Raw genomic sequence first — 24,934 nt, 5'->3', positions numbered from 1 at the left:
TTGATTGGAGCATATGGGGGAGATTATAGTAAAAACGTAATGTTACATAGTACGCAGGAAAATTCCAGTTAAATGAATTCCAGTTATAAAATGATTCCTCTTAATTCATTGCAATATTTCTGCTGACTGTCGTTTTACTTTCTTTGCATCCTCTCTTATTGTGTTGAATGTGACATTCAAAAGCCAAATTCTCCTAATTTCTTATGTTAGCTATGAATGCTTCTTGATCCTGGGAAAAAAAGTGGTGTGAGCAAAAAGTGAATGTAGACAGCTGTGTTACTATATTGTGAATTTTGGTCTCGTTTTACTCGGGTTCTCATTTTACTCGAGTATCGTCATCCAACTGTCTGCACAATCACAATCGTGACAACCAAAGGTTTAAAATTTATAAATCCTCCACGGGAAGTCTGTATTTATTGTTGGGTATTTACGAGGAAGCCCTGAAGGCGGCATATCAAACACATCACCGCCCCCTCCTCCTCTGCCTGAAGCTCCACTATCTTTAGCTCTGCCACGGATTACACTGCGCAGTGCATGTCTCTGGACGGACGGCATCCCGGCTCTATCTTCCCAGTTTATTGCTGGGTACGTTGCGCTGAAGCTCTCTCTTTCGCACTACGAAACAAAACAGTTGGGTAATACCAAAGTGATGGGGGAATGACAACAACACCCATTCTCGTCTCCGGTTCTCCGTCAACCAGAACACCCCAGGATGCTGCTGCTCTCCAGCCCGCGGTGCGGACGTCAGCGCCGGGCCTCGCTGCTGCTGCTCGCCGCGTCCCTGCTGTGTATCGTCCCTGTCAGCACTAGCTTCCCAGGTAAACTCACGGCAACGCTCTTAATGAACCCCAACCGAGCCAGCTGCTCTCTTGAGCTTATATTGTACAATTCCCGTGCTGTCTGTCTCCTCAATTATCTTTACTGGGTCACCTGTCACCCATAAACTCGCGACAATTAGAGCCTTTTTTTTTTTTTTATCAAGCCATGCATTTTTAAGCAGCCTGCAGGCCTTTAACATGACACCCCCGATTCTTTAATATCTTTCACACGGTTGTTTAATGTGTTAGTTTTGTTGGCAACAAGTTTAGACCGCCGTTTTGGACAGGTTAAACAGGTGCATGTTCACCTTGCTTGACTGAGAGGAGAATAGGGAAAATTCACTTAATTTCCTTGTAAGTTCTCGTTCATGCCACACTGTTGCTTCTCTGTATTGAATGTAAAGGAGTGGATGGAACTTTATTGATGAATGTTATCAACCTTGTGAAATTATGATTTACAAGGCACAGTGTGATTTTAAAATATTAAATGGGTCACAGTTTTTGGAATATGAGAGAAGCAAGTTGCACTTTTTTTAAATAAATTTTTACTTTAACTGAGGAGAATTGGATTGAGGGAACACATATGTATGGATTGTCGAGTGACTCTTGACATAGAGCTGGTTTATTTTTAATGAATGCAGGGGAAATGATCTACCTCTCAGCTTTTAACGTATACCAAGAAGATAAAGAACATAGGAGAACCAACAGCTGGACTGTCACATGTAATCTTTAGTCTTTAACCTACACACACACAACTCCGCACTTTGGTGTGGACAAAGATTTGTGTGAGTGTACACAGCCTTATTTTGTTTTCCACTTATCACAGACCTGAAAGTGTATGTATTCATTTATATTTTCACTTAAAAGCCAGAGTTTGATCTGCGTGTGATCCCGCTCCAGTGTGTGCCTAACCAGCCGTGGAATGTGGAGACACCCGTGCAATGGAAATATCTGCGTGTACGCAGGTGGGAGAAGTTCCACCTATATTTGAAAAACCGCGTCAGGCACAAATCAATATTGAATGCACAGTATTTATTTATTTCTTTTTATATGTCTTCCAGCGTCCCTGAAGACACGAGTCATCGGGACTATGTGTTTTGTAAAAGACGGAGCATAAGTTTCCTTGTTCTGTGTTTCCAGAGAATGAAAATATGGTCTCATCAGCAGTCAAAGACTTTGGTTTATTTTCAAAATGACACTTGTTACATGTGAACGCAGCTTGTTGATAACAGCATGTGGCAGTATGTGGGCCATTGTTGGTGTATGTTGTGTTAAAATCAATTGAGGAGTTGAGAGAACACTTTTTCCACCTCATTCCTATTTGAAAGAAGGGACGGCATAATGCTGTACAGGAAGAGAGCGCAGTGTCTGCTGCATGTGGCGTATACGCAAATCTGTAGTCGGTGTTTGGGAAGATTTAGATGTGTTGTCACAGAGTCACCGGGTGTTTGATTCAGGAAACGCTGATGTATCAAGTGTAAATATGCCAGAAAGCTTTCACTGAACATTGAGCTTTAGAGATGGAAGTTATCCAGAATTTCCATTTAAGCAATTGATTACATTTAACCATGGCTGGTATGCTGGAAAAGATGCAGATCTGTTACTTAAAGCATTCAGAGTCTGTAGTATACTGCGAGCTCAGTGGCCTACCATCACTTTTTTTTTTCCACGCCAAATGTGTCACCTGCTCATTCTCATGGTTCTAATTTGAACTCCTCATGTTAGAAAACATATCCACTCCTCGGTTCTTCAAACCGAGCTTGATCGTTGTCGTGTTGCCACGTTTGAATGCCACGTTTGTTATTCACCAAGCCCACATTGAATCAGCAGGATTATTATTCACATGAGCCCCTGCCTGCAGCCTTTTCCTCCACCAGTTAAGCTTTAACGAGTAATAGCTTTAATGTCGCTCTCTATCACCTCTTCTCTCACACACACACACACACACGGCCACTGGCCTTGAGAGTTTGTGATCACCTTTTGTACCCTGCGGCAAAAGGCAGCCACCTGTGTCGGAGAGGGTATTAAGAACAGAGAAAGGTCAGGTGGGACAACACATGTACATGGAAAACCACTGAGTAAGTTCACAGGACTGGAAATCATATATAGATTATATAGACACACACCTTTTCATGCAGTTAAATGCATGCATTGGGTGTCGTTTGTCATTTCTTTACAGTACAGGAATAAAAATGGCCCTGCAGTTCTTGAGAGTTGGTTTGGAATTGGTGTGAACAGTGTTCTGTCAAGAGCCATTTATCAGTAAAACCATTTTCTAAAGGCTTTTAGAGGACAATCATCATTTCAGGGAACAATGGCAGTAATGATTTGCCTGGAACGAGGAACAAAGTAGCAGATTAACTAAATGTAAATAGATTTTTTTTTCCAAAAAACCTTGACAGAGACTGATTATCTGATGCCCTCAGTTTTTTTTTGTTTTTGTTTTGGGTAAACCCCGTTCCCATGAATGTATCGTTTGCAAAGTCTGGTTCCAGGAAGTCATTTAGAAAAACTCGGTGTAAATGTAAAGATAAGTGCTTCTTCTGCTTTCAAGTGGATTCCTTCTGTAGCTTTTGTGGTTGAATGAGACATTACCAGCTTTTGAAATGCAGGGGAAATTAGTTTGATGGTGTACCACCACGGCGCTTGAATTACACAACAACCAGCGGACCCTTTTTAAGGCAAATATCGATCTGCTTCACTGTGGTCTTTGTCGAATTGAGGGTCTGAAAAATGGTGCTTTGCCGCAGTGGTTCCTCGAACCACTGATTTCTCATGCTGCTTCTCATTCTTCAGCCCACATTTGCTGTCTTCATTTGAAAGGATGCTATTGACTACCAGACCTCTCCAGGAAATGAAAGGGCTATAATTATTCAACTCGCAGACATTTGATCAAACCTGAGGTGACATAGTTTCTGACTGAGTCACAATGTGCTCCTTCCGTTTTAGGGCTAATCTTATTTGTTCAGCGACATTAACAGTGTCTTATTTCAATCATAACTTTAGGTTAAAAACCGACGACTTAAAAAAAGCGTCCCCTTCTTGGTGTCAGCAGTTTGTACCCACATCCTTACCAAGAATGCCAGTATATGATTTTGACATTGTAATTAGAAAGGAAATAATGACACTTGATGATACTTTTGTTCAGCCAAAACATTTGTCTCCATCTCAAAGTATTTTGAGGACATTGTGAATGACTTCTGAATGACTCTGGAGCATAATTTTTAATCTGATGTGTAATATTTTACAACACTTGATAATTAGAAAAGCCATTAAAGAATGTTTCATAACAGATAATTGTAGTAAATGTTCCGACAAACACAACGACCATGAAAAAGAACAAAAAAAGACTGGAGCCCCATGCTTTCATTTGCTTCCTGCCCACTGCCATTCTATAAATCCTTTCAACATTAATTTATTTTTGCTGTGGGGTGTGCTGCTCTGCTGCAGTCAATTGATGACGACACAGTAATTGTCTCCTCTGTAATGGGTTAGTCATAATTGTCTGACATGACAAAAGTCACTACACCAGAGAAGAGAAATGACAGATGTGGAGAGAGATAAGGCAGACGAGGCACGATTGCATCACAAGAGGATAATACAGAGCCTCGTTCTTCCTCATTCTTCTGTCATACTTACATTCCGTTATGGAAGAAAAAAAAAAATCTTCAACCTTTATGCTGTTCACTTCCTCTTAACCTTTATTTCTCATTACCAGCTTAAACAGCAGTGCATTTCCTGACTCTTGTCTTTCGATTGTGGCTTTTCGTGGGAGGCTGCTCATCTGGGTTGAACAGGTGCAAAGTCATGCCCCACTTTCCACCAAAAATTAGACGTGTCAGAGTCCATTACATCGGATCATGATGAGAAAGAGACGCCCACACGACACTGGTGCACTGAAAACAAAGAGATAGTCAATAGTTGTTTGAATTTGGTTCAAGTCCGTCTGACATTTTCATTAAAACATTACGCAAGCATTTGCACAGCAGTTTTTACTGTTTGTTGACTGAACAGGGCACAATGTGCAATATACACAACGTTAAAGAACACATTTTTGTTGTATACTCTTTGCTCACATAGTTTCCACCTTATCATGTTCACCGATCACAGGATTTTCTTTCCCTTTAAAAGACTGCTATTGCTCTTGTTGTCAGGTTTCTTTCCTTATTATTACATTCAGAAGCTGTGTTGCTGCTGAGTTCAGTGGGCGTTTAATTCCACAGTGTGAAGACTCTAATAGCAAAAGCTCGACTCCCCCTAAGCATCGGGGCTCTCTCTGTTGATCACTGTGGTTGGGGGGGGGGACACACCAGGTCGAGTAGGTCTGCAGGGAGCTTTTAAGGATGAAGCCATTTAAGACTTTAAAAGAGAGCAGTGAGATTTTAAGGATCAATCCACAGTCAAATAGGGAGCCAGTGCAGGGAGGGGAACACAGGGGTGACTTAGTGGTGCCTCTTTGTCCAGGTAGTGAGCTAGCATGAGCTTTTTGGATCAGCTTACAGTAAGTATATTACAACAGTCAAGGTGAGAGAGAATTAAAGCATGTATTACTATTACAGCAGTTGAATTAAATATCGGACCTTTTGAGATGATTTTAAGCTGAAAAGAAAACCTCACTGAATTAGACGTTTTAACTTTGAGAGACAAACATCACCTCTTGTTTCCGAGCAGCATATGGGATATTATTTGACAGAAAGAGAGATTAGCACCAACAGAACTGACAGATTTAGGGACCAGACAGAATGACCTCAGATTTATCGTCACACAGGATTTATTATCAGAGACAAACTGCGAGATTTTCCAGGCTGCTTGAATCTCTGCATTTGAACAGCACAACCAGTTTAGTGGTATTCCAATAAACATGGTAAAGTAAATCACTGTGTCAAAGATGCTGGCCACGATGCAACATGTGCTCAGAAAACAAGGGGGCCAAGGACACCTTTAGGGGCATGCCACAAGTTGGCTGGGAGATTGAGGAGGTGCAGTTATTCAGAGTGATGGAAAAGGATAATTTAGAGCGGTATGACTGATTTAACTAAGAGTAGAACTCTTGATTATACCTTAACTCTGTGATGAATCTAAACATCTGACAGATCAGTCTCCCATCTGCATTCAGCAGCAGGTAATGAGTCACATAAAATGTGATGTTTTTGTCATGTCAAATGCTTTGAAATTAGACTAGAAACTGTTTTAAACACTAGAATTTTCCATAGAGGAAATCAACTGCACTAGCATGATTTTCTCCAAAACTGTAGCGCAATAAAGTTTAAAAAAACATACAGTGATAAAGATAAAGTGGTATGAATATACAACAAATTTAGTAGAAACTTAAGGGATCAGCCTAAGTTGTGTTTATACAGGAGTACAGAGACACTAAAAGCCAAACATGGATATACACTCATGAATTTAAATGCACTCTATCCACGTGGAATTAATCGCTGTGGTTATGTATCAAGTGAAAGGCACTGAGCAGAGCTTTTTAATGTTTCCACTTGATTTGGAGTGTTTGGCTTACTTCCTGTCCACTATCTGAGTGTCAGGAAATGTACACAATGGAAATGTCCGACCCTCCGACCCTACCCATTTCCTACTTCCACTGAATCTATCTCCCCAATAAACATGCACACGTGATTAGCGGGTGACATTTGTTACATAGTATCTGCACAACAGCTTGAAGGAGCACGAGTGGCGGCATGAAACTGTACATTCTTGCATGTATGTGTTCCTCTGAGAGTGTAGGTGTTTTAACAGGCTGTGTGCGAATGTGTGCCTCTGTTTGACGCTCATATTCTTCCTGGCAAAGCTGCTGCTGCTGAGCACACGTTCTGGCAACGGCAGCAGATGGTTAGCAAAGTCATGTATCACTTTTTCCAAGGACAACCTTACATAATGCGTTCTCACTCCTCCTCTGTCATATTTGAGACCCAATGCCCTGATGTGCTGCTGAATTGTTTTAATTTCTTTGTCTTTGCCTCCTTGATTAAGGTGTTCATTTCTCTCAGCCGTGCAGTATTGCAGGCATGTCTAGAAATTTGATGCACACTTCTGTGACTTATTTGTCATGCTGGAAAATAGATTTGTGCCGCTTTGTCAAAGGTAAATAGTTCTGGTGTCTTATTGTTGCCAGCAACTATATTTCAGATATTGATTGAGATATCTCTGGAAGTGTTGCCTGCTCAGCTCTTAGGACCAATCTATGAGGGTTTATGCAAAGAAGAACACTGCTGCTCCTCCATTGCTTCATCCACACCTGTTTTTTCATCTGTTGCCAGCATCATGTATTCATAATGAAGAGTTTCTTTTTGTGCACGTACCGGTGCTTGTTTGTGTGGAGAGTAATTATCTGAATTTGTGTGGCTGCGATAGGTTTCCTCACATTAGCTTCCCATATGAATACCAGATGAGTGCAGATGTCTGTGTTTTTTTTATAAAGAAAAAAAGAAAAGTGGAGCACGCCGCACTCTCTCTTTCTGCACCTGCATGTTAGGTTTGAAGTTATATGATCCATGCAATCGATGATAGCAGTTGTTAGTTTATTTAGTTTCATATTTCCCATCACCAACCACTTTGTGTATTTCATACAAAGGATCCAAAGCAAACTTCTCAGCTGACACGCCTGCTCTCTTCTTGAGTTATACCAGTAGTTTTCATAGAAGGATGTGTATACGTCTGTCCACTATCTGCCAGTTGTGTGATTGGATTGGGAAACGCTGTTAATCCCAAATGGGAAACTATTTTGCCACAAAGATTTTTAAAAAACGTTAGTCATTCTAATAAAAAAAACAGTCTGAGTGCTGAGTTGTTGTTGTTGGCAGGAAGGCCCTCCTGTAACACTCTGTTGCAGCAGAGCGAGAGAAGCTTCTGACTGATCACACTCCATTGTTTTGTTTTCATCGTTTGTTTCTGACCACCGACTCTGCAGCAGATCAGTGCATCTCGTCTCGAAGGGGATGTTTTACGCAGTAATTTATGCATTTGTCCAGCTCAGTTTTCATGAGTTATCAGAATTTTTATGATGAATTTTAATATCATGTTTTCAAGCTTCAAGTATTGTTTCATAAAAAAGTCAATGATATTTTCTAAATGAGTTTACACTCTTCTCAGCACATCAAAAACTTATTTATATAAAGAAAAATATAGAAAGATGTAGCATAAATATGGATCCCATCTTGCTTTAATGGAGAATTTATCTGTATGTTTAAGTCATATTGAGCCAGATGTTGTTAAAACTACTCCCCGACACTGAAGATGTCATTTCAGAGCACTACAAACTAAATAACTAATAAGTTACTACTTAACACCTTCCTCTTGAGTCAGGTGAAAAGTCTCCTTTTTATTTTAGGGTAAATCTCTGCAGATATGTTCCTTCAATAACTCGCATCTTTCCCGGAATTAAAATCCAGATATTACAAGCCTGGTTGCTGTAGAAGTTATTTAGATTCCAACCACTTTTGTCCTGCCGTTTAATTCTCTCTTCTTATGTAGAAATGTACAAAACATGATCTAGAATAGTACTAGTGATGGTAACTGCACTCTCAACTACCATTTTAACTAGTTTTTAAAAAAAAAAAAAAATATATATATATATATGTGATGTCTTGACATTTGGCTTTTTAAATTAAACATAAACTCTTAATGATTTGCACTACAGACTCAGCCAACTGTGACCTGAAACGTTATCGTTTGTCCTCCCGCCTGATATCACCTCATGTCTGTTGTGCCAGCATCAACACCTGCTGTGCTGCTCACCTTTAGCTGGTCTGCTGTGGAGCACTGCTCGGCTCATTATCTGCTCTGAGAGCCTTCCTGTGCTCCACATATCCTCTGTGGCCAAACACACCTGCAGTGGCCCACGACCTCCTTTCCGCCTCACAAGCTGCATGCATCTGTGTTGACTAACTAAATTGGACTCATACAGGCAGTAATCAGGTCAAGAGATTATCTGACCTGATTGAGACAGAACAGCTGTAGGTAATTCTTCTTCTTTTTTTTCTTTCTTCTTCTCCTAGGGTTTAACCCAATTTAGACCACCAAAGTCATTATTGCACATGTAGAGAATTTTTCAAAATGTTTTTTTATTTTTAATTTTTTTACTGTGAGTATTCAGTGTGCATGAGCTCACTTTTCTATATTTTAAAGCTGTGATGTAACTCTGAAAAAATTATGTTGTTTATAGCGGCACATTTTCTCATAAAAGGAGTGACCATTAGAAAGATGATGCATCTTTTATTTTGAGGATTAGGGACTCTTATTTCACTGCCTCATTACAAGCATCCTTTCTGCATCACTCGTCACTTCAGTCTGTGTGGGAACTGATGAAACTGTTTTCTCTCTCTCTCTCTCTCTTCCTCAGCTCGTGTTAGCTGCCCTCCCCCTTTAGACTGTGTCCAGCAGAAACGTCACCACTGCAAGCCTGGCTCGTCTTCCTGCGGCCCCTGCCTCTCCCCCTTTCAGGAGAATGAGGATGAACGCTGTGTGCTGAAGAAGCGCCACAAACACGGTATCCAGAAAAACAGCACCCGGTCCACAGCTCTGCACACACGGCTCTCTCAAACATCCCATTTCTTTAGCACATTGCAGCTGAAACTCTATACTTACAATGCACTTTATCTGTTTTTATGCTGTAAACACTCTAAAAGTCAGAAAGGACAGACTGTCCTTCACTCTCACTGGCCAACTCGGACATAAGTCTTTTAATCAATTTAACGTTGCCAGTGATGTCTGATTCCCTGTAACACTAAAAAGAAATGTAAGAAGAAACAGAGTTGAAGTGACTATGGTCATTAACTATTTCCTTATGTACTTATTAAATGCATAAAGAGGTTGTCCTGTAGAAATTGGTAAGTTCTTTTAGTCGTTTGAATAATTATTTGGTGTTTCCGTAGTCCAACACACCCAAGGCAGGCATGGATTCTTTTAGAATGTAGGCTTAATTGATTAGTTGACTAATGATTTATTCCTTCTCTATTCAAAATATTTCAAACTGCAGGAAATTATAATGATCTGAGGCAAAATGTTTCCATAATAAACTTAGGGTGACGGTAATGAATAGAAGTAAGTGAACTCTACCACCGTCAGCCATCTGTGTTACTCTTTTAGCACACAGTGTGCTCTGCAGCATTAAAACACAAAGCTCGACAGACTGATTCACTTGTTTCTGTTCCTCACCTTAAAGTCCGACTGTTTGAGCTTTACTGTGATGAGAGCATGAGAAAGGTCTGAGACGGGAGGACTTTCACACTCACTGATGAGAAGACAAACGTGGTGATCTTTGATCACTCAAAGTCTGATTCTAAAGTTTTAGATTGATTGATTTTTGTATTAGATCACTGCAGAGTCTATGCTTTAGCTTACGCAAATGACCGACAGGATTGTGCACGTTTCTGCCTGTGTGCTGGTGTGTCTGCGTCACTCAGCAGTTGAACCTCACAAAGCCAGCTGCCATAGATTTCAAACAACAGTAACTGAAAAGAGTTTACTGGATGTAACTTAAAGGGGAACTCCGGTATTTTTAAACCTAGACCTTATTTCTGGCATAAAATACGTTTATCTACTCGCCAAGAAAAGTTTGGCGAAAGTCAGCGTCCTTCAGAAGCTATTTATATTCCATATAACGGAGTGAACGGGGCAAAAACAATGCAGCCTCTAAGTAAGGTATTATCTGTCTTCCTTTCACCAATACTTTAAGTCGATTGAATGAACGAACGCATACTATTGTGCTCTGTTAGCACATAGCTACTGTTATGTGGCTACTTGCAGCTATAGGAGAGCTAATGGAGGGAATTTTACACACACCTCTACTGGGACCACTTCATCGACAGGCATGGCTGCAGCACAGCTCATTCACTTCGGTAAAAACGTCCATCTTACTCAAAGTCGTCGTACACATTGTCAAAATTTGATAAATATCCTGCCATGTTGCACAAAACTAGCAGTAGCAAACTCCGTGTGAAGTTAGCCGACAGAGCAAGGAGTAAATAAACAGTGCTCCAGGGGGGCGTGTGGATGAAGTGGTCCCAGTAGAGTGCCTGTGTAGCTGAAAATAGCCACATAACAGCACCTATGAGCTAACAGAGCTATAGTACACTTTCGTTCATTCAGTTTCTTAAAGTATTGGTGAAATAAAGACAGATAATGCCTTATTTAGAGGCTGCATCGTTTTTGCCTCGTTCACTTCGTTACATGGATCGTGAGTTATCTAAATAGCTTTTGAAGGACGCCAACTTTCGCCAAACTGTTCTCGATGAGTAGATAAACTTATTTCATGCCAGAAATAAGGTCTAGGTTTAAAATTCCCCTTTAAACTTGGTTACTTAAAGTATTTTAAAGTGATATATTTTTTATCTTGTACATTTTTCTAAGTCAAAGAGTACATGTGTGGAGTTGGTGTTTGCTTTACTCCATCTTATGGTGATGCTCTCCCTCCTGTCCTCCAACCCTCTTCTGTCACAAACATGGTTCAGCCTGAGCCTCTGTTTTCTTTTTCCTTTTTTTTATTTTTTATTATTAATCCGCCCCTGCTGTGTCTGCAACACACACACACACACACACACACACACACACACACACACACACGCTCATCGCCCTGCATCGCCCCCGCACTGGCAGACTTAATCACTGAGATGACATGTTTCTCTCTCTTTCTGTTGCCCTTCATCTCCATCACTGAATCAAATATCACCCAATAGAAGGGCTGTGCTGCGAGAATAAATCAAATTTTTCTGATTTCCGTGGCATGGCGCTGCACTGCTGGCATGCACCCCACCTTTAGAGAAGGTACTGCTGAAAATGGGGGGAAAGAAGGAGACATATTGTGTATATTTAAGCAAAATGGCCTCCATCTGAATGAATGTGTACATGTTTACAACTGTGCATTTTCATTATCTGTTGGTTGGCATATTTTGGATATCTGTTGAATTAACAATTTATTAAGGGGTTTGAAGCAGGAGAGGATCCAGCACACACTTCAAATAAATTTTTGTCAAATGCAAAACATGAGAAGAAGATTGTCAGGTTGTAATGGAGAGAGGTTACATCGTGCAGAGCTCTCGTATGTTGATCAGTTATTAGAATTTCAGCATTGTGATGATGATGGTGTGTGAGAGCGGTTTATGAATCTAGTACATCATGCAGACATTTAAGCTCCCTTCAGTGGTTATATAAACCTCTCAGAGACTACAGAACACAGTGATCCAAAGGGGAGACTGCTTTTTTTTCTTCTTCTTTTTTCCCCCCTTTTTCCTTTTATACTGAGCTCATATTGATCGTGAACTGATAAAATGGTTATCTGGTCAGATGAAGTTTATCACCTCTTTTTTGCACCACCAAACATTCTAGTTGGCTATGCTGCTTTACCTTCCTTTTACCGCCTTCAGCAAGTTGAATTGGATTTAAAATCCCAGGGAGAAGTGTGCTGCTTAATGGGGCCATCACCTAATCACCTCAGTCGGGTTTTAGTTAATCACTTTTCACCTTTTATTCTGTTCCAGTTATGATACATTATTACACATTACCGACTCATTCTTGATGATGATGATGATGATGATGATGATAAGGTTTTGGTCATTAACCACTTGACTTTGACAGCACTGTCTGCATCAGTGAATTTATTAAAATTTGTGATTTTTAAATAATGTTAATGCCACATAGTTATTAGATGAGCTGTATGACTGCAGTTTGCTGTGAGTTTAAGTCATTTCAGCTCGGTATCATTTATATAAAAACAGTAGACACCTTAGGTCAGTGTACAGAGAGAAAAATCCAACAAATTCCCCTTAGGCTTGACCTTGGTATTGTTGCTGTTTTACTCTTCAAAATAGTATTGACTGAAAAGAGGATAGATGACGGGACTCTCCTCTCCTGTCGTGCTTCACAAGCAGTTTTTATCAGCAAAGCTTCGGGGAAGGAAAAATATTTTGTTCAAAAACAGGCTGTGACATGTGACTTTAGGTTGAATTAAATGACCGACCACCTGCAGCTGTACTGTTAAAGGTGTTTTTTTTCTTTTGGAGGCCATCAGGTTTGCGCACATTTTGTGCAGGTCATAACATTGAAAATAAAATCCAATCCTGTCAAATTACTGTTCATCATTCTCTGACTAATGCACGCAATTTTCATTCTTCATTTGCTTTGCTTGTCGATTTGTTCTTGTGGTTTCGGTTGCCTGTAACGCAAGTAAGTTCAGCTTTAGTCTCATACTTGCTGGAAAATGTGTTTATTGTCAAACGCATGGGACATTTGGCCTGATCAGAGTTGGGTTTACACAGCAAGTGAACAAGTAAGTCAGACAGCACTTTCATTCTAAATGGGACATGCCTGTGTTTGACATGGAGGCGTTCACTGCCATTGGTAAACATTCCATATTCCTCAAAGCCATGGTCTTCTATTAGAAGCACAGAATATTAGAAGCTCTATGAGAGCGACACGCAACATGAGCAAATGAAATTGGTAATGTTAGGTTTGAAAGCTACACTGATCGTTTTTGTTTCACTGTGTGATACAGGTACCATTATTCAGTCTAACATTTGTAGGTTTACACTTTATTTATAAAGTTGACCATTACAACTGTTAACTGTGACTATGTTTAGTAAGTGTACTGTGGAAAGAGATGTGACACCTTCTGCAAATGTAATTGTATCAACACCTGACAACAAATATAACAGCTGCCTTTTTTCGTCAAGTGAAATATACATATATATAAAGCTTTTTTAGATCTTTTTAATGTTTGCATAAATCTTATCTTATAAATGATTTAGTATCTGTAGATTTGAACCTTTTATTGACTTTGTTTAGATATTATTCCATCAATGTGTTTACAAGCACAACTTGTATAAACATTCTGAGCGGTTCACTGATCGCTTTTAGACTTTTTTTTTTTTTTGTTTCTAATGGTAGCCTACTCCATTTTCTAAAACAGTGGGTGAAAGGCAGGTGGGGCTGTTTACTGACTTAGAGTAGAGCTGGTCAGATTTCATGTACCCAGTCAAAACTGTTCTCTCAGCTGTGACTAACTTTTTAGAGCAGGTGGGACAGTGACAATTACAAGGTACACAGTCCAACCAACTTGAGAATTGTGTTGATGGAGTGACATTTTAACTGAAGTTTTTGATAAACTGTTTAATTGGTGAAAGAGTGAAGACTCAAAAGAGAGATCACAAATCATATGACACTTATAGAGAATTTGATAATGCCATCACAATAAACTCATCAGTCTCCATGTTCCTGCATGAACTGATGTAGCCACTAGATGGCAGCAGAACATGCTGATTATAGAACATTAGTGCATTGTGATGAGTTGGGACTTATTCTATTACTTCAGATTATGGATTTATATTAAACTATGTTTTATAGTCTTGAGTCATCTAATTTTTCTTTTGTTCTTGCACAGAAATTATCATTTGATTGAGGTAATATCAATCGTTTATGTAGTTATTTGAGGATGCAGTGCCTTATTTTCTTTCCTCATAAACATTACTGAAAATTCTAGAAACTTTTGGTTGTTTGACACTTCATATTGATACTTTTTTTTATCAGAAAAAATAAGATGCATCAATACAAAAAACACAGTTCTAGCTCTCTTTACAGCATAACTATGGACACACCAGATGTTGCCTTCCTGTTGTGGTATACGTGAGATTTCTGGTGCAAAATGTCAAAAGGGACTCGGTAAATTTTCCCTATTATACTCAACTGTAGGCCAACAAGTTTCTAATAGAATCTCATCCATCATTCTTAGATTTTCTTGTGTTTTAGTAGAAGAGGTGGGAAGGAAGTGTGTGAACGTGTGTTGTTTGCGGGAGGAAGAAATGTGAATGGTTTTTAAGTGGGAAAAGACAACAGCGCATATGTGTGTGACCCTTAATCCCTGTTGGGATGTTTAGTGTTTGTTTGTTGTACCCAGCTGCCCCCCGGGTGCTCTCAAGAGGTTATGGGTCATTATCAAGACAGTGACAAAACTCTTATACGAGTAGAGGTGTGCATGCTTAGTGAGTGTGTGACAATCCACACATATGCACACAGTTACTTTCATAGGGGAAGTACCGACTTTGGCTTTAGGATGTGGCTTTAAAGAAACAGTGTTCACATGTTTTTAAAGAGTTTCCTGCAGATTTTCAGTCACATTTTAAACACCAGCGACAAATCTATCACGTCTTTGTGTGTCTTCTTTTAATATTCAAACCTGTTCTACCACACACTCCTGGTGAGCACACAGGCACAGTTGGTGCTCTGAACCACCTGCAAAGTGCAGATGGTGCATCCCGCCTCCACAGACACCTGCCATGGCGTGCACTAAATGGTCATTAGTGGAGGGGGGTAAGAAAATAACAAAACAGTCAGTGAAAGTGCTGGCATGTCTTATCCTACACATTAGCTCAGCCAGATGGCCAGCCTTCTGGACCCTAAGTGACACTGTAATCTTCAGTGTAACGTAGGTGTAGCAAACAACACATTAAGATGGGGTTGCTGGTGCTGCTCAGTTTTTGTTTCAGTGGTTTTAACGTTGGATGTTATGCACAGAAACTGTCCATGGATGCCTGGGATGTTGCATGGATGATATAAGTTGGGAAGAAGTGGCTCTTTCTGTGCAGCAGTTACTTTTATCTTATCGTGTGAAGGAAAGTTCACAGAAAGTCTTTCACAAAGCTTAAGGTCTCGGCAGGTTTACATGCTCTATGATTTTTGCATGTGATATATTGCAGGGAAACTTTATAGAGGGAAATAACTCTTTGATCACTTCCATTAATGGTGGGCTTTGGGATCTATTGTGAATGTAGCAAGAGAGGCCCAGTGAAGCCGAGGATTGGCTGATTGCTCCTGCCCCCTGCAGTGCTTCTTCCCCTGGCCACACACACACTATCTGCCCTGGTCGCCTTGGAGCCCTCGGCAGTGCTGCAGGAATGTGGCTCGCTGTCTGGCCTGAAGGACTGTTAACAACAGTTTAGTAGTGTCGGTCTTTTTACCAGTTCTCCAAACAAACAAAACTCAGTGGCACACTCTCTGTCTGTCACTTCGGAGGAAAAATCCTGAGAACACTTGTAAATTCATGGATGCATCTCTAGAAACCATAAGCACGTGCTCTTGCATTCTCTGTTTTACGCGGAGCTGCAAAAGGGGACACGCTTGATGATTTAATCAAGGCCAAGAAGATAAGGCAGAACATTACTGTCCACTGATGCAGAAATATGAAGGAAGGACAGATCTTGTACTTCTTTACTTGTTTTGAATGACCTGGGTCTCCTTACAAAGTATATTATCTGATGTACCTCAGTACATACAAAGTACCATGATGGATCCAAAACAATGCACTATCCACACACACACACACACACACACACACAGATATTTGAGCAGTGAAGTTTGTTTGGTATATGTATCCTGAGCAGCTCCAAAAATTCTCTTCATTTCAAAATGTGTTCTGTTAAGACCGCTGTATTATTTTTATCAACATTTTCCAAACCGAGGTCTGGGTATCCTTTGAGAAAAGCTTGTCTGCTTGCTTTTGGGACATGTGTATAAATCATGTAAAAGTCAGTTATACGTCATTAGACGGTTTGAGTGGTAAGAGACGAATCTTCAGTTATTTTATCTGTGAACTTTGCTTCATCCAATCTCATCATCCAATGTGACTCTGAAAAGGTTTTTTTTTTTTTTTTTTTAAATTCATTTTTAAAGTATCTGGTAATTGACTAATGTAAGGTATTAAAAGAGGAACTAGTAGAATATTCTTTTCCTCTCCTTTTTTCTCATACATGTCGGTTCGATTGTGGAATTGTCACCCTCAGTTATATTTTTATTTTTTTATTTTTTCCATTTATTGACTGAAGTTTTAGAGCTCATTCACTGATTTTAATGCATAATTCACTCTCTTACATTTTTAGATGTGCTGGATGTATTTCTATGGTATTAGAGTCAGTTGAATTCAGTCATTTTATACCAATGCTAAAATTTAAAATCTTTGGTTTGCTCTCTAGGCAAAGTGACGACCTACTCTGACCTGGATGAAGAAATCGATTTCCTTCACTCTGTCATAGAAAAGCAAGAGGTGCCTGAGATTAAACCCTCAAAGATGAAATCAAAACCTCCTGGTAAGAACATGCAACAGAATCAACCCAGTGCACACCAGTCGAACGTCCATACACACCTATTCATTCGATTTTAAAGTCCTGACTTTTGACTTGTAGTCTTCAAGCACCAGTTTTTAAGAACATGAAATAGTTTTCCTTGGAGTTCTTTCAGATGGAAGGTCTGATTTTCTAATTATCAGTTCTTTACACTTGACCGCTGTTTGTCTCTTCCTCCTCACTCTCCCTCCAGCTTCCATCTCCTTGCAAACAGATGCTGGAGACAGCAAGACAAACGCCTCCAAACAGAAGAACCAGGACAGACTCTCAAGTGGAATCCAGAGTAGTAGCACTGCAGCCACTACCCTTCCTAACACTCCAACCCCCCAGCCCAGGGCCACTGGGGGTGATGGTCGAGCTGGTCCTATAGCTGTCCCTACACCCAAGAATGACAGCATTATTGTCAGTGAGTGGACTTTAATGTCAGCTGCATACAGCACTTAAAAGGGCTTTTTCTTTATTCAACTAGGCACTTTAATGACTTGTAGGTTTGATGAAAATATACTTCCCATTTGCTTTCTATCAATCTCAAGACAACAGTCAATCACATCATTTTGAAGACTACAACACTTTATATTGAACTAAGAGTTCAAGTTTGAACAGCCTGCGTCACCCTCTGTTTTTCTCTTTTTTTTTTTCATCTATTTGCAGTTATGATCTCGCTGTGTGTGGTGGTCGGCTCTGTGGCTGTAATCCTGGTTACCATCTGTTACGTCAAGTAAGTATGACCACAGAAAAACAGCTGATGTAACAGAAGGCTACACGTGTGTTCTTTTTTTCTGGTGGAACTGCAGTCATTAGTTATCCTCAAAAGAAAATGGGGTCGATGCAATGTAAAGGTCATCATCTGAACTTGCATTTGGAGGGAGAAGTCATTTTAAAGTGACTGCATAAAATTGATTTGTTGTATTCATGCACAGAATACATCTTCCTCTAGATACTGGTCTACTGTACGTATTTAGAGCACATCCCCTAAGTGAACTTTAAACCGTCATTTCTAAGAACAGCAATCTGTCCGCAAAGTCACTCTAGTTGCACGATAAACACATTATCCATTCTAGTTTATATAGTAATATGAAATACTCAATATTTGTTTTATGTGTTTCATAAAACCGGTTTAGCAGATCAAACACCACTTTAACAGCTGTTGTATAGAACAAATGTTCATTTCATGTTTTCTTTTTGAATAAGCAGTATGTGGGATTTACTGACTTACAGCAACAAAAAAAAAGCAGATTGTACCCAACTAAATAGTCCCTGCCTTACTCTGCTCTTCCAAGCATACAAGAATAAACTCGTGTGACCACTTTAAACATGAAAGACCCTCTCTAGAGCCACCGTAGAAGCGCACTATTATGAATCTTGTATTTAACTTCTGCTTATTCTGCTGACTGAAACTTCAAAATATGACACAGCATTGCATTCAGAGTTTGAAATGATTGATCAGATTGGAAAATCCTGGAATCCAAAGTTGGGGAGGATTAAAAATGTTTTTACTTTGCTTTTTAATTTAATCACATTCTATAGTAAGAGTGAAATATGTATGATGTAAGTTGTTTACTCATTATTTTCTTTAGATAGTTGAAGCTCAGACTTTATCCACCTTGATTTCCTTTGGATCGTCTTTAGCTGGAAAGAAAACCAAAGAATGCTGCACCTAGGGTTGAATTCACTGGAGTTCTAGACATTTGGTGCACAAGAGCTTTTAAAACAGCTTTCACATAGACCTTAAATAAAGGCCTGCTTCAGTTTACTATTCATGCATCATAACTGTGGGCTTCTGTAAAAGGACTTTCTAATACCAGAAGCAGAAAAGGGGCTTTAATATTGAAGGTGACTAAGGTTCCTGATTCCCTTTGCAGGGTGCAGAAAGAGTCACGTCTTGCTCAGAAGGTAGACTACCCTGCTTCCAGAGGAAAAGGCGTTCATGCTGCCACAGACAGTGGTACCTCGGTAAGCACAACTGCTTTTTCCGCTGTCTAACTGCCAACGTTGTTTCTGTTCCATTCTTATTCTGCAAAAACCACAAGAGGTGCACCAGTCCCCTGTGCACCAAGGTTTCTGTTTAAAATGTCAGTCACACCTCCGTCTCTGTTTTATACGCAGATGGGAGATAAGACTCTGGCTCAAAGTGCTCAAATGTACCACTATCAACATCAAAAGCAACAGATGCTGTCATTGGGAAAGTAAGCTTGTTTGTTTGTTCTCTCTTTTTTTTGCCACATTCCCATAATGTGTCTTTCAAAAGGCTGAATGTTTCAACCACATCCCCACATCCTCTTGCACTTATTTCCTCTTTGCCTTAACTTTACTTAGATTTTTTTAAATTTTTTCCATTTCTTCCCCTTTTAGTCACAAACCAGAGCAGAAAGCCGTTGAAAGTGAGGTTACATCAGATGAGGAAGAAGTGGGGGGAGGCTTCACGGTATACGAGTGCCCCGGACTTGCCCCTGTAAGTAGACACACGCACACACAATACTTCTAATTTCCGATGAATGTTTTCTGACTGGTAATCTATTTTCTGCCCTCCCTTTACAGACTGGAGAAATGGAGGTGAAGAACCCTCTGTTTGATGACTCTACTTTGCATTATCAGGGGAACCATAAGTGAATGCTGAACACTTCACAAATGCATACACACACACACACACACACACACACACACACACACACACACATGTACACGAGCATACAGAGGCACATAAGTCATTTCTCTGGAAGACGCCTCTCTCTAGATTTCACACTGCTTGCATTGATATTGGGGAGGTGGTAATGGATTGTTTTCTTGTCCACCTTTAAACATATCTGCCCCACTATGGCTTTTTAATACTGCAAATATATGATGGGTCTACTGTTAATTTATTTCGGTCACAGTTTTGGAGCGACTCTGTCTTTTAATGTTTTTTTTTTTAAAATAATACGCTGTGTTAGAGTTCTCCTTTATAGGTGTTAGTCCCGTTTAATTGTTCAACTCTGGCTTTGGATTTTCATTTTCACTCTTATTACTTTCCTCTATCTCTGCAGCTATTTCCAAAGATTATGATACAATCGCAGATGATTTATCACACATATATATATATATATATATATATATATATATATATATATATATATATATATATATATACACAAAAATGTTTTGTCATGTGGCTGAACAACCGCTCATAACTGATTTCCAGGAAATATCTCATATGAGAAATCTGACTCCTCTGAGAAAACCCCCAAACACAACACAGAGTTTAGTAAATTGTTACCCCTAGTCTTGCTCATTTTTTTCCTGTCATGTAAGCTGCTCATAAAGATTTTAAAATGATAGAGTATAGATATATTGATATAGATGAAAATGAAGTACTTGATGGTGTCTGTTGCATGGTTTGACTGTACTGTGTTTGAATCATGGTAAAGCTTTGATGAATCGCTCCTCCTCCCATGTGTATGCATCCTGTTGCTGCTGGAGGAATGTACAATAAAAGTGACTTCTTTGCACCGGAGTGGAATTTTAGGGACAAGCTGTATGGATGGTTGTTTTGGTGGCATCTATCATGATCCCGTACTCTCCTTCCTCTCTCTCTGTCCTCTTATTGGTCCTAAGCTAATCTTGTGCTGCAACGTGTACAGACAAAGAGTGATAGTTTTCACTTTTTATAGATATTTGTACATGCAGATTAAAGATTGGAATTAAAACTTTTTACCACGTGGGGAAAAAGAATCTTTGCCAACTGTTTTATTTCTGTGCTTGTCTGCGTTTTCAGATAATGATTAGACTTTGTTTTATTTTATTTCCTTTTTTTTGGTTCATTGCTACGTATGAAAGTAGTCTTCAATAGTGTCTTCTGACCAACGTTTATTTGAAGTACTTTAAAACCTCCAAAGTCATCACATACCTGCCTTTGTCTTTAAGAATTGTGACATGTCTATATTTGCATTTTTATTTTTATAAAAAAAAGTCATTTTTTAAACGCAGGACACCAAACAGTAGGCGGGCGGATGCTTAACAGATGCTTTGTGTTGACACCACACACACGGCTGAGACGGAAGACCATTAATTAATGTTAACTGACGAGTGAGTGAGAGCAGCTGAGACAGATTGAATACAGGTGAGTGTAAAACTGAGAACCAAACAGGGGAACTGAGGACAACTACAGGTGAGGAGGTGGAACTAGAAACTAAAATGAACTGAGGTAAGACAAAACTAATAGTACAGACAAATACAAGAATTACACCAAAGATATGCCACCAGAGGAGCAAAAAGGTCAAGCAGGAATAGAGACTCCCAAATGGAGAATAAATGCGAAACAAACCAACTCAAAACACTAGGAACACAAACGAGAAAACCAAATACAGAAATACAAACGCAGAAAAATCGAGAGTAGAAACACAAATCCAAACAAAGAAAAACCTACAAACCCTAACAATACTACCCAGTGTTGAGCTGGATCAAGCCACTGTCAGTGTAACAGAAATGAGTAGAAATAAAGAGGTCTCGTCTTAAAACAAGGATACAAACCTGGGTTTAAATATCTTTTGGGGTTATTGTTAACTCTAGCTGGCAAATAACGGAACTAATTCAGTATGGCTGAACCAGAAAGAAAAGTGAGGAGTCCTGCCAACACAAGCTAACGTCAACTAGCCTTGTGTCACATTTTGTGTTTCCAGTTTGTCTCAAGTTGTCGCTACTGTTTGTCCTTGGTTTACAAATCGCAGCACCCAGAGTTTGTGTAAGTATGAGTGGAGAGATGGATAAGGGAAAAGAGAAACCTTGCATGTGGTTATTGTGAGATTGTATGTCCGTGTGTGTTGGGGAGGGGATGGGTCATTTGCCTGTCCCCATTGAACCATATGCCAAGGGCCATTAAAGCCTTTGTGCTGCTGGACATTGGAGGGAAGCCAGCCATTGGCCCAGGGAAGAAAACCCGGATGGGTGGAGGGTCTGTGAAGGTGGGTGTCAAAGGCACGATCGTTAGGAGGAAAATCAAAAAGCCATCAGACTTGTTTGTGGGAGACGACTGTGCTGCCCAACAGGAAGGGCGGAATTAAGAATCTGGTGTCGGTACTTGATCGACTGAAAGTATTGACTGAGCTTTATGCTATTTTGAGCTTGCAATATTTGTAGTATATAGAAACCAAAACAAAATAATTACTTTTAATCTGTTTTGTTGGTAAAAAATAGTTTTTCTTGTTTGGAACTGTGGGATAAAATGGCTGTGAACACACAGAGGTAACCACATGAACCATAAGTGTTACTGATGCACCTCTGGAGATGGCAAGTGCACCTGAGTGTAAAAAGAACAAAACATAAAATAATAAAAACAATCGAATGCTTAATCAGATTCATCAACCTCTTTAAATATATTAGAGATGGGGAATATGTGACCATAGCTTCCTGCTGCACTGATTCAGGGTGGTATCCTACTCCACACAGTTACATTCTCATACCCTGAAAATGTGTTAAGATGGAAGATCTCATCAATAGTATGCATCCTGCAGCAGCTAGTTTTCAGTCAGGTGACCAGATGTCAATCCAATGGGTTCCACACACTTAATGCTCAGTATTCCAGTGCTTCGAGTGCACTTTGTCCAAAATAACAAGGGAATGAAGAAAGGGTTTTATTTTTCTTGTTTGAAGTGTGCGACAGATCAAGTCTGTGACTGTATCAACAGGCTTCCTTTTATCTCTCACTTTCTCCCCTTCCTTGTGTGAACCAGCACCAGGCCTTCAAGCAACTTCTAGATCTCTGAAGAGGCCACATTAAAAAAAAAAAAAGGGCCCAAAGACAAGATCTGAGACATCTGTGGGGGTTTTCCATTGGATCCTCCCCTAACACATCTCCTCCTCACTGTACTGAGCTATTCAACACTGACCCCCCCTTCCTTTGGACACCCTGAGAGCTCTGTGCTCTGTTGTCTCTTTCTCTCACAAGCTTGGCCTGAAGTCTGCTATCTCTCTTGCTGTTTGTCTTTTGCATGACAATTATTCTCCCAAGTCCATGGGCCAGGACAATGCTTGTGTGGCTGGAGTTTGATGTCTTTTAAGCCATTGACCAGGCTCTTGTGGTCTCCCCCAGGTTATTTGGTCCTGATCACTGAGGTCCTTTTTAAAGTGTAACCTGCTAAGAGCTGATCTCAGAAGGTTCAGTGTATAGATTGGCCCTGAGACAAGTATGAGGTGTAAACAAAACTCTGCATTTATCCTATTCTTGTTTTTTTTTATTATTAAGTTTTCACATTCCACAATTTCTTGTATTTAATCAAGGTCTTTAGCAGTATTACTTATTCATGAGAAGCCAGGACCGAAGAAAATAGGACATTTGGACAATAGGAAAGATGATTCAGTTATTTCTTCACCTGAGGAGACATTCCAGACGGCTTGATAATTGCATCTGCAGACACCTTGGTCTTAAGACCAGTTTTGAACCTTTAGGCCACATGAGAGTGGATGCCAAGGTAGGACCAGAGCGAAACTCCAGCCTGGTGTTTGTTTCAGATGACAGAGGGAGGGGGGAGGTGGTCGGTGTGGGGCGGAATCAAAGGGTTGTGACTTATTGTTCTAATGTGAAAAGGAGCTAATGGCCGACCATCGCAACTCGGGATCTGAAATCCACGGGGTGCCCCGGGGCCAAGACGTACAATAGCACCCCCCCTCCCTTCCCGCAGTGCGTCTTCCTGCCGCAATCTGCGGCCAACGATTCGCGCTGGGGGAGCACATCTGCACCGGTGCTCCGGCCATCAAGGCCTCTGAATGACGATCAGGGGTCAATGGGAGACGTTCACCTGAATGAATCAATGATCTCAGTATAGCCAACTATAGCAGCCCAAATCTCTATAGTGGGAAACTTACGCGAACATTCAGATGTACATCTTAACAGAGCCACACGGGCAATAGGACATGCTTCACTTGATATGACCTACAACATATCAAAAGTACAAAAAGTTAAAAGCCCCGATTTATAAACATATGGTATTAAGTTGCTGAGAAAACTACAACAGACTAAAAAAAATTTCTCCCCACATTTCCGAAAACGAGGTCTCCACAACAAGCTCATTTCTAACTATTCGTGCAACTTTTCGTGTTCACCCCAAGCATGTCTGTGTTTCTTTTACCATATAGCACTCTTGCATTGCTTCTAAAGTAGCAATCAAAATTGCTTGTTTCTATCTGCCATCTTTTAATTTCAAAACGTTGGTAAATCCACGAGGCGAACCCGTTTCTCCCTATTTAGACGCTGCCCGATTAAGATAATGAAATGATCGTTATTCTGAATTACAATGTTCTGTTTTTTTAATGGATGGTTTCAGACCAAGTTGAAGCCTCGTCGATAGGGATTTTAATATCAAAGACATCTCCTTAAAGAGGAATAATTTAAACAAACGCAGCATTATAATTCAAGAGTGAGGTGAGCAATTTACAGTGCTAATATATGGATTTACAGAGGTGGCCCGTGCCTATTTTGCATTGTAAATATGTCTTTATAATGGTTTATTGACTCAATAATTATCAATGTTATCCACTGAATCAACGTTAAATGCACAAAATATGGAAGGTCTGCTGCAAAATGTCTTAAAGTTTAAATGAAAACACGCCCATTACTGTGGGAAGAATCAAGGTCATTCACAAATTCACCATCAGCTGTGCGCAATTGTCTGCGTCAACCAATGAGCGAAGAGATGGGGCAACCTCCAACACCCACAGCTGTGATTGGGAAAACCTGCGGAGGCCGCACAAGGGATGAACATTTGAGCTTGAAGGTGAGTTGAGAGTTGCTGGTGGGATTCATGGAGTAGGCCGTTGTGGTTGCACCAATACGGCAGCGGAGGTCTTCTTGTTTGCGGTTTATTTGAAGGATTTTTTTGTTTTTCCAGTTGCTGGTTAATTTTCTCTTCAATGATTTGATTTGAGCCGAAACGAATGAGTACGTTAAAAACCCACTATCTCTTTTAAAAATCAGAACAATCTTTATAGGTGCGCTTGTTAACAGGGTTTCACATCCTTGGAAGG

At 40.0% G+C, this 24,934-nt stretch overlaps 2 protein-coding genes across 2 annotated transcripts in view; both read left to right on the top strand.

Annotated features, from left to right (window-relative positions):
- Positions 1–7,630, top strand: part of cdc37l1 (cell division cycle 37-like 1) — a 55,131-nt gene extending 47,501 nt beyond the window's left edge. Inside the window, exon 8 of the transcript XR_011909063.1 lies at positions 7,618–7,630. The gene's annotated coding sequence lies outside the window, so the exon portion shown is untranslated. The remainder of the gene's footprint in view (positions 1–7,617) is intronic.
- Positions 494–20,013, top strand: npdc1a (neural proliferation, differentiation and control, 1a). Its single transcript, XM_072371853.1, has 9 exons — positions 494–818; positions 9,172–9,318; positions 16,790–16,903; positions 17,133–17,345; positions 17,591–17,657; positions 18,802–18,892; positions 19,046–19,125; positions 19,292–19,391; positions 19,478–20,013. Exons 1-9 carry the CDS (start codon positions 713–715, stop codon positions 19,547–19,549), a joined length of 990 nt encoding a protein of 329 aa, XP_072227954.1. The 5' UTR covers positions 494–712; the 3' UTR covers positions 19,550–20,013.
- The last annotated feature ends 4,921 nt before the right edge of the window (positions 20,014–24,934 follow it).

Source organism: Leuresthes tenuis, unplaced genomic scaffold, assembly GCF_036924035.1.
Source record: "Leuresthes tenuis unplaced genomic scaffold, fLeuTen1.0.hap1 SCAF_19, whole genome shotgun sequence".
Lineage (NCBI taxonomy): Eukaryota > Metazoa > Chordata > Actinopteri > Atheriniformes > Atherinopsidae > Leuresthes > Leuresthes tenuis.
Note: the sequence above shows the minus strand (reverse complement) of the source record. Positions and strands in the feature narration are given on the sequence as shown.

Bases quoted from the DNA above. Each gene is read 5' to 3' on its own strand.
- npdc1a (XM_072371853.1), top strand. From the start codon at position 713: ATGCTGCTGCTCTCCAGCCCGCGGTGCGGACGTCAGCGCCGGGCCTCG. The intron at 9,319-16,789 runs GTATCCAGAAAA...TTTGCTCTCTAG, and splicing joins GAAGAAGCGCCACAAACACG to GCAAAGTGACGACCTACTCT. The intron at 16,904-17,132 runs GTAAGAACATGC...CTCTCCCTCCAG, and splicing joins GATGAAATCAAAACCTCCTG to CTTCCATCTCCTTGCAAACA.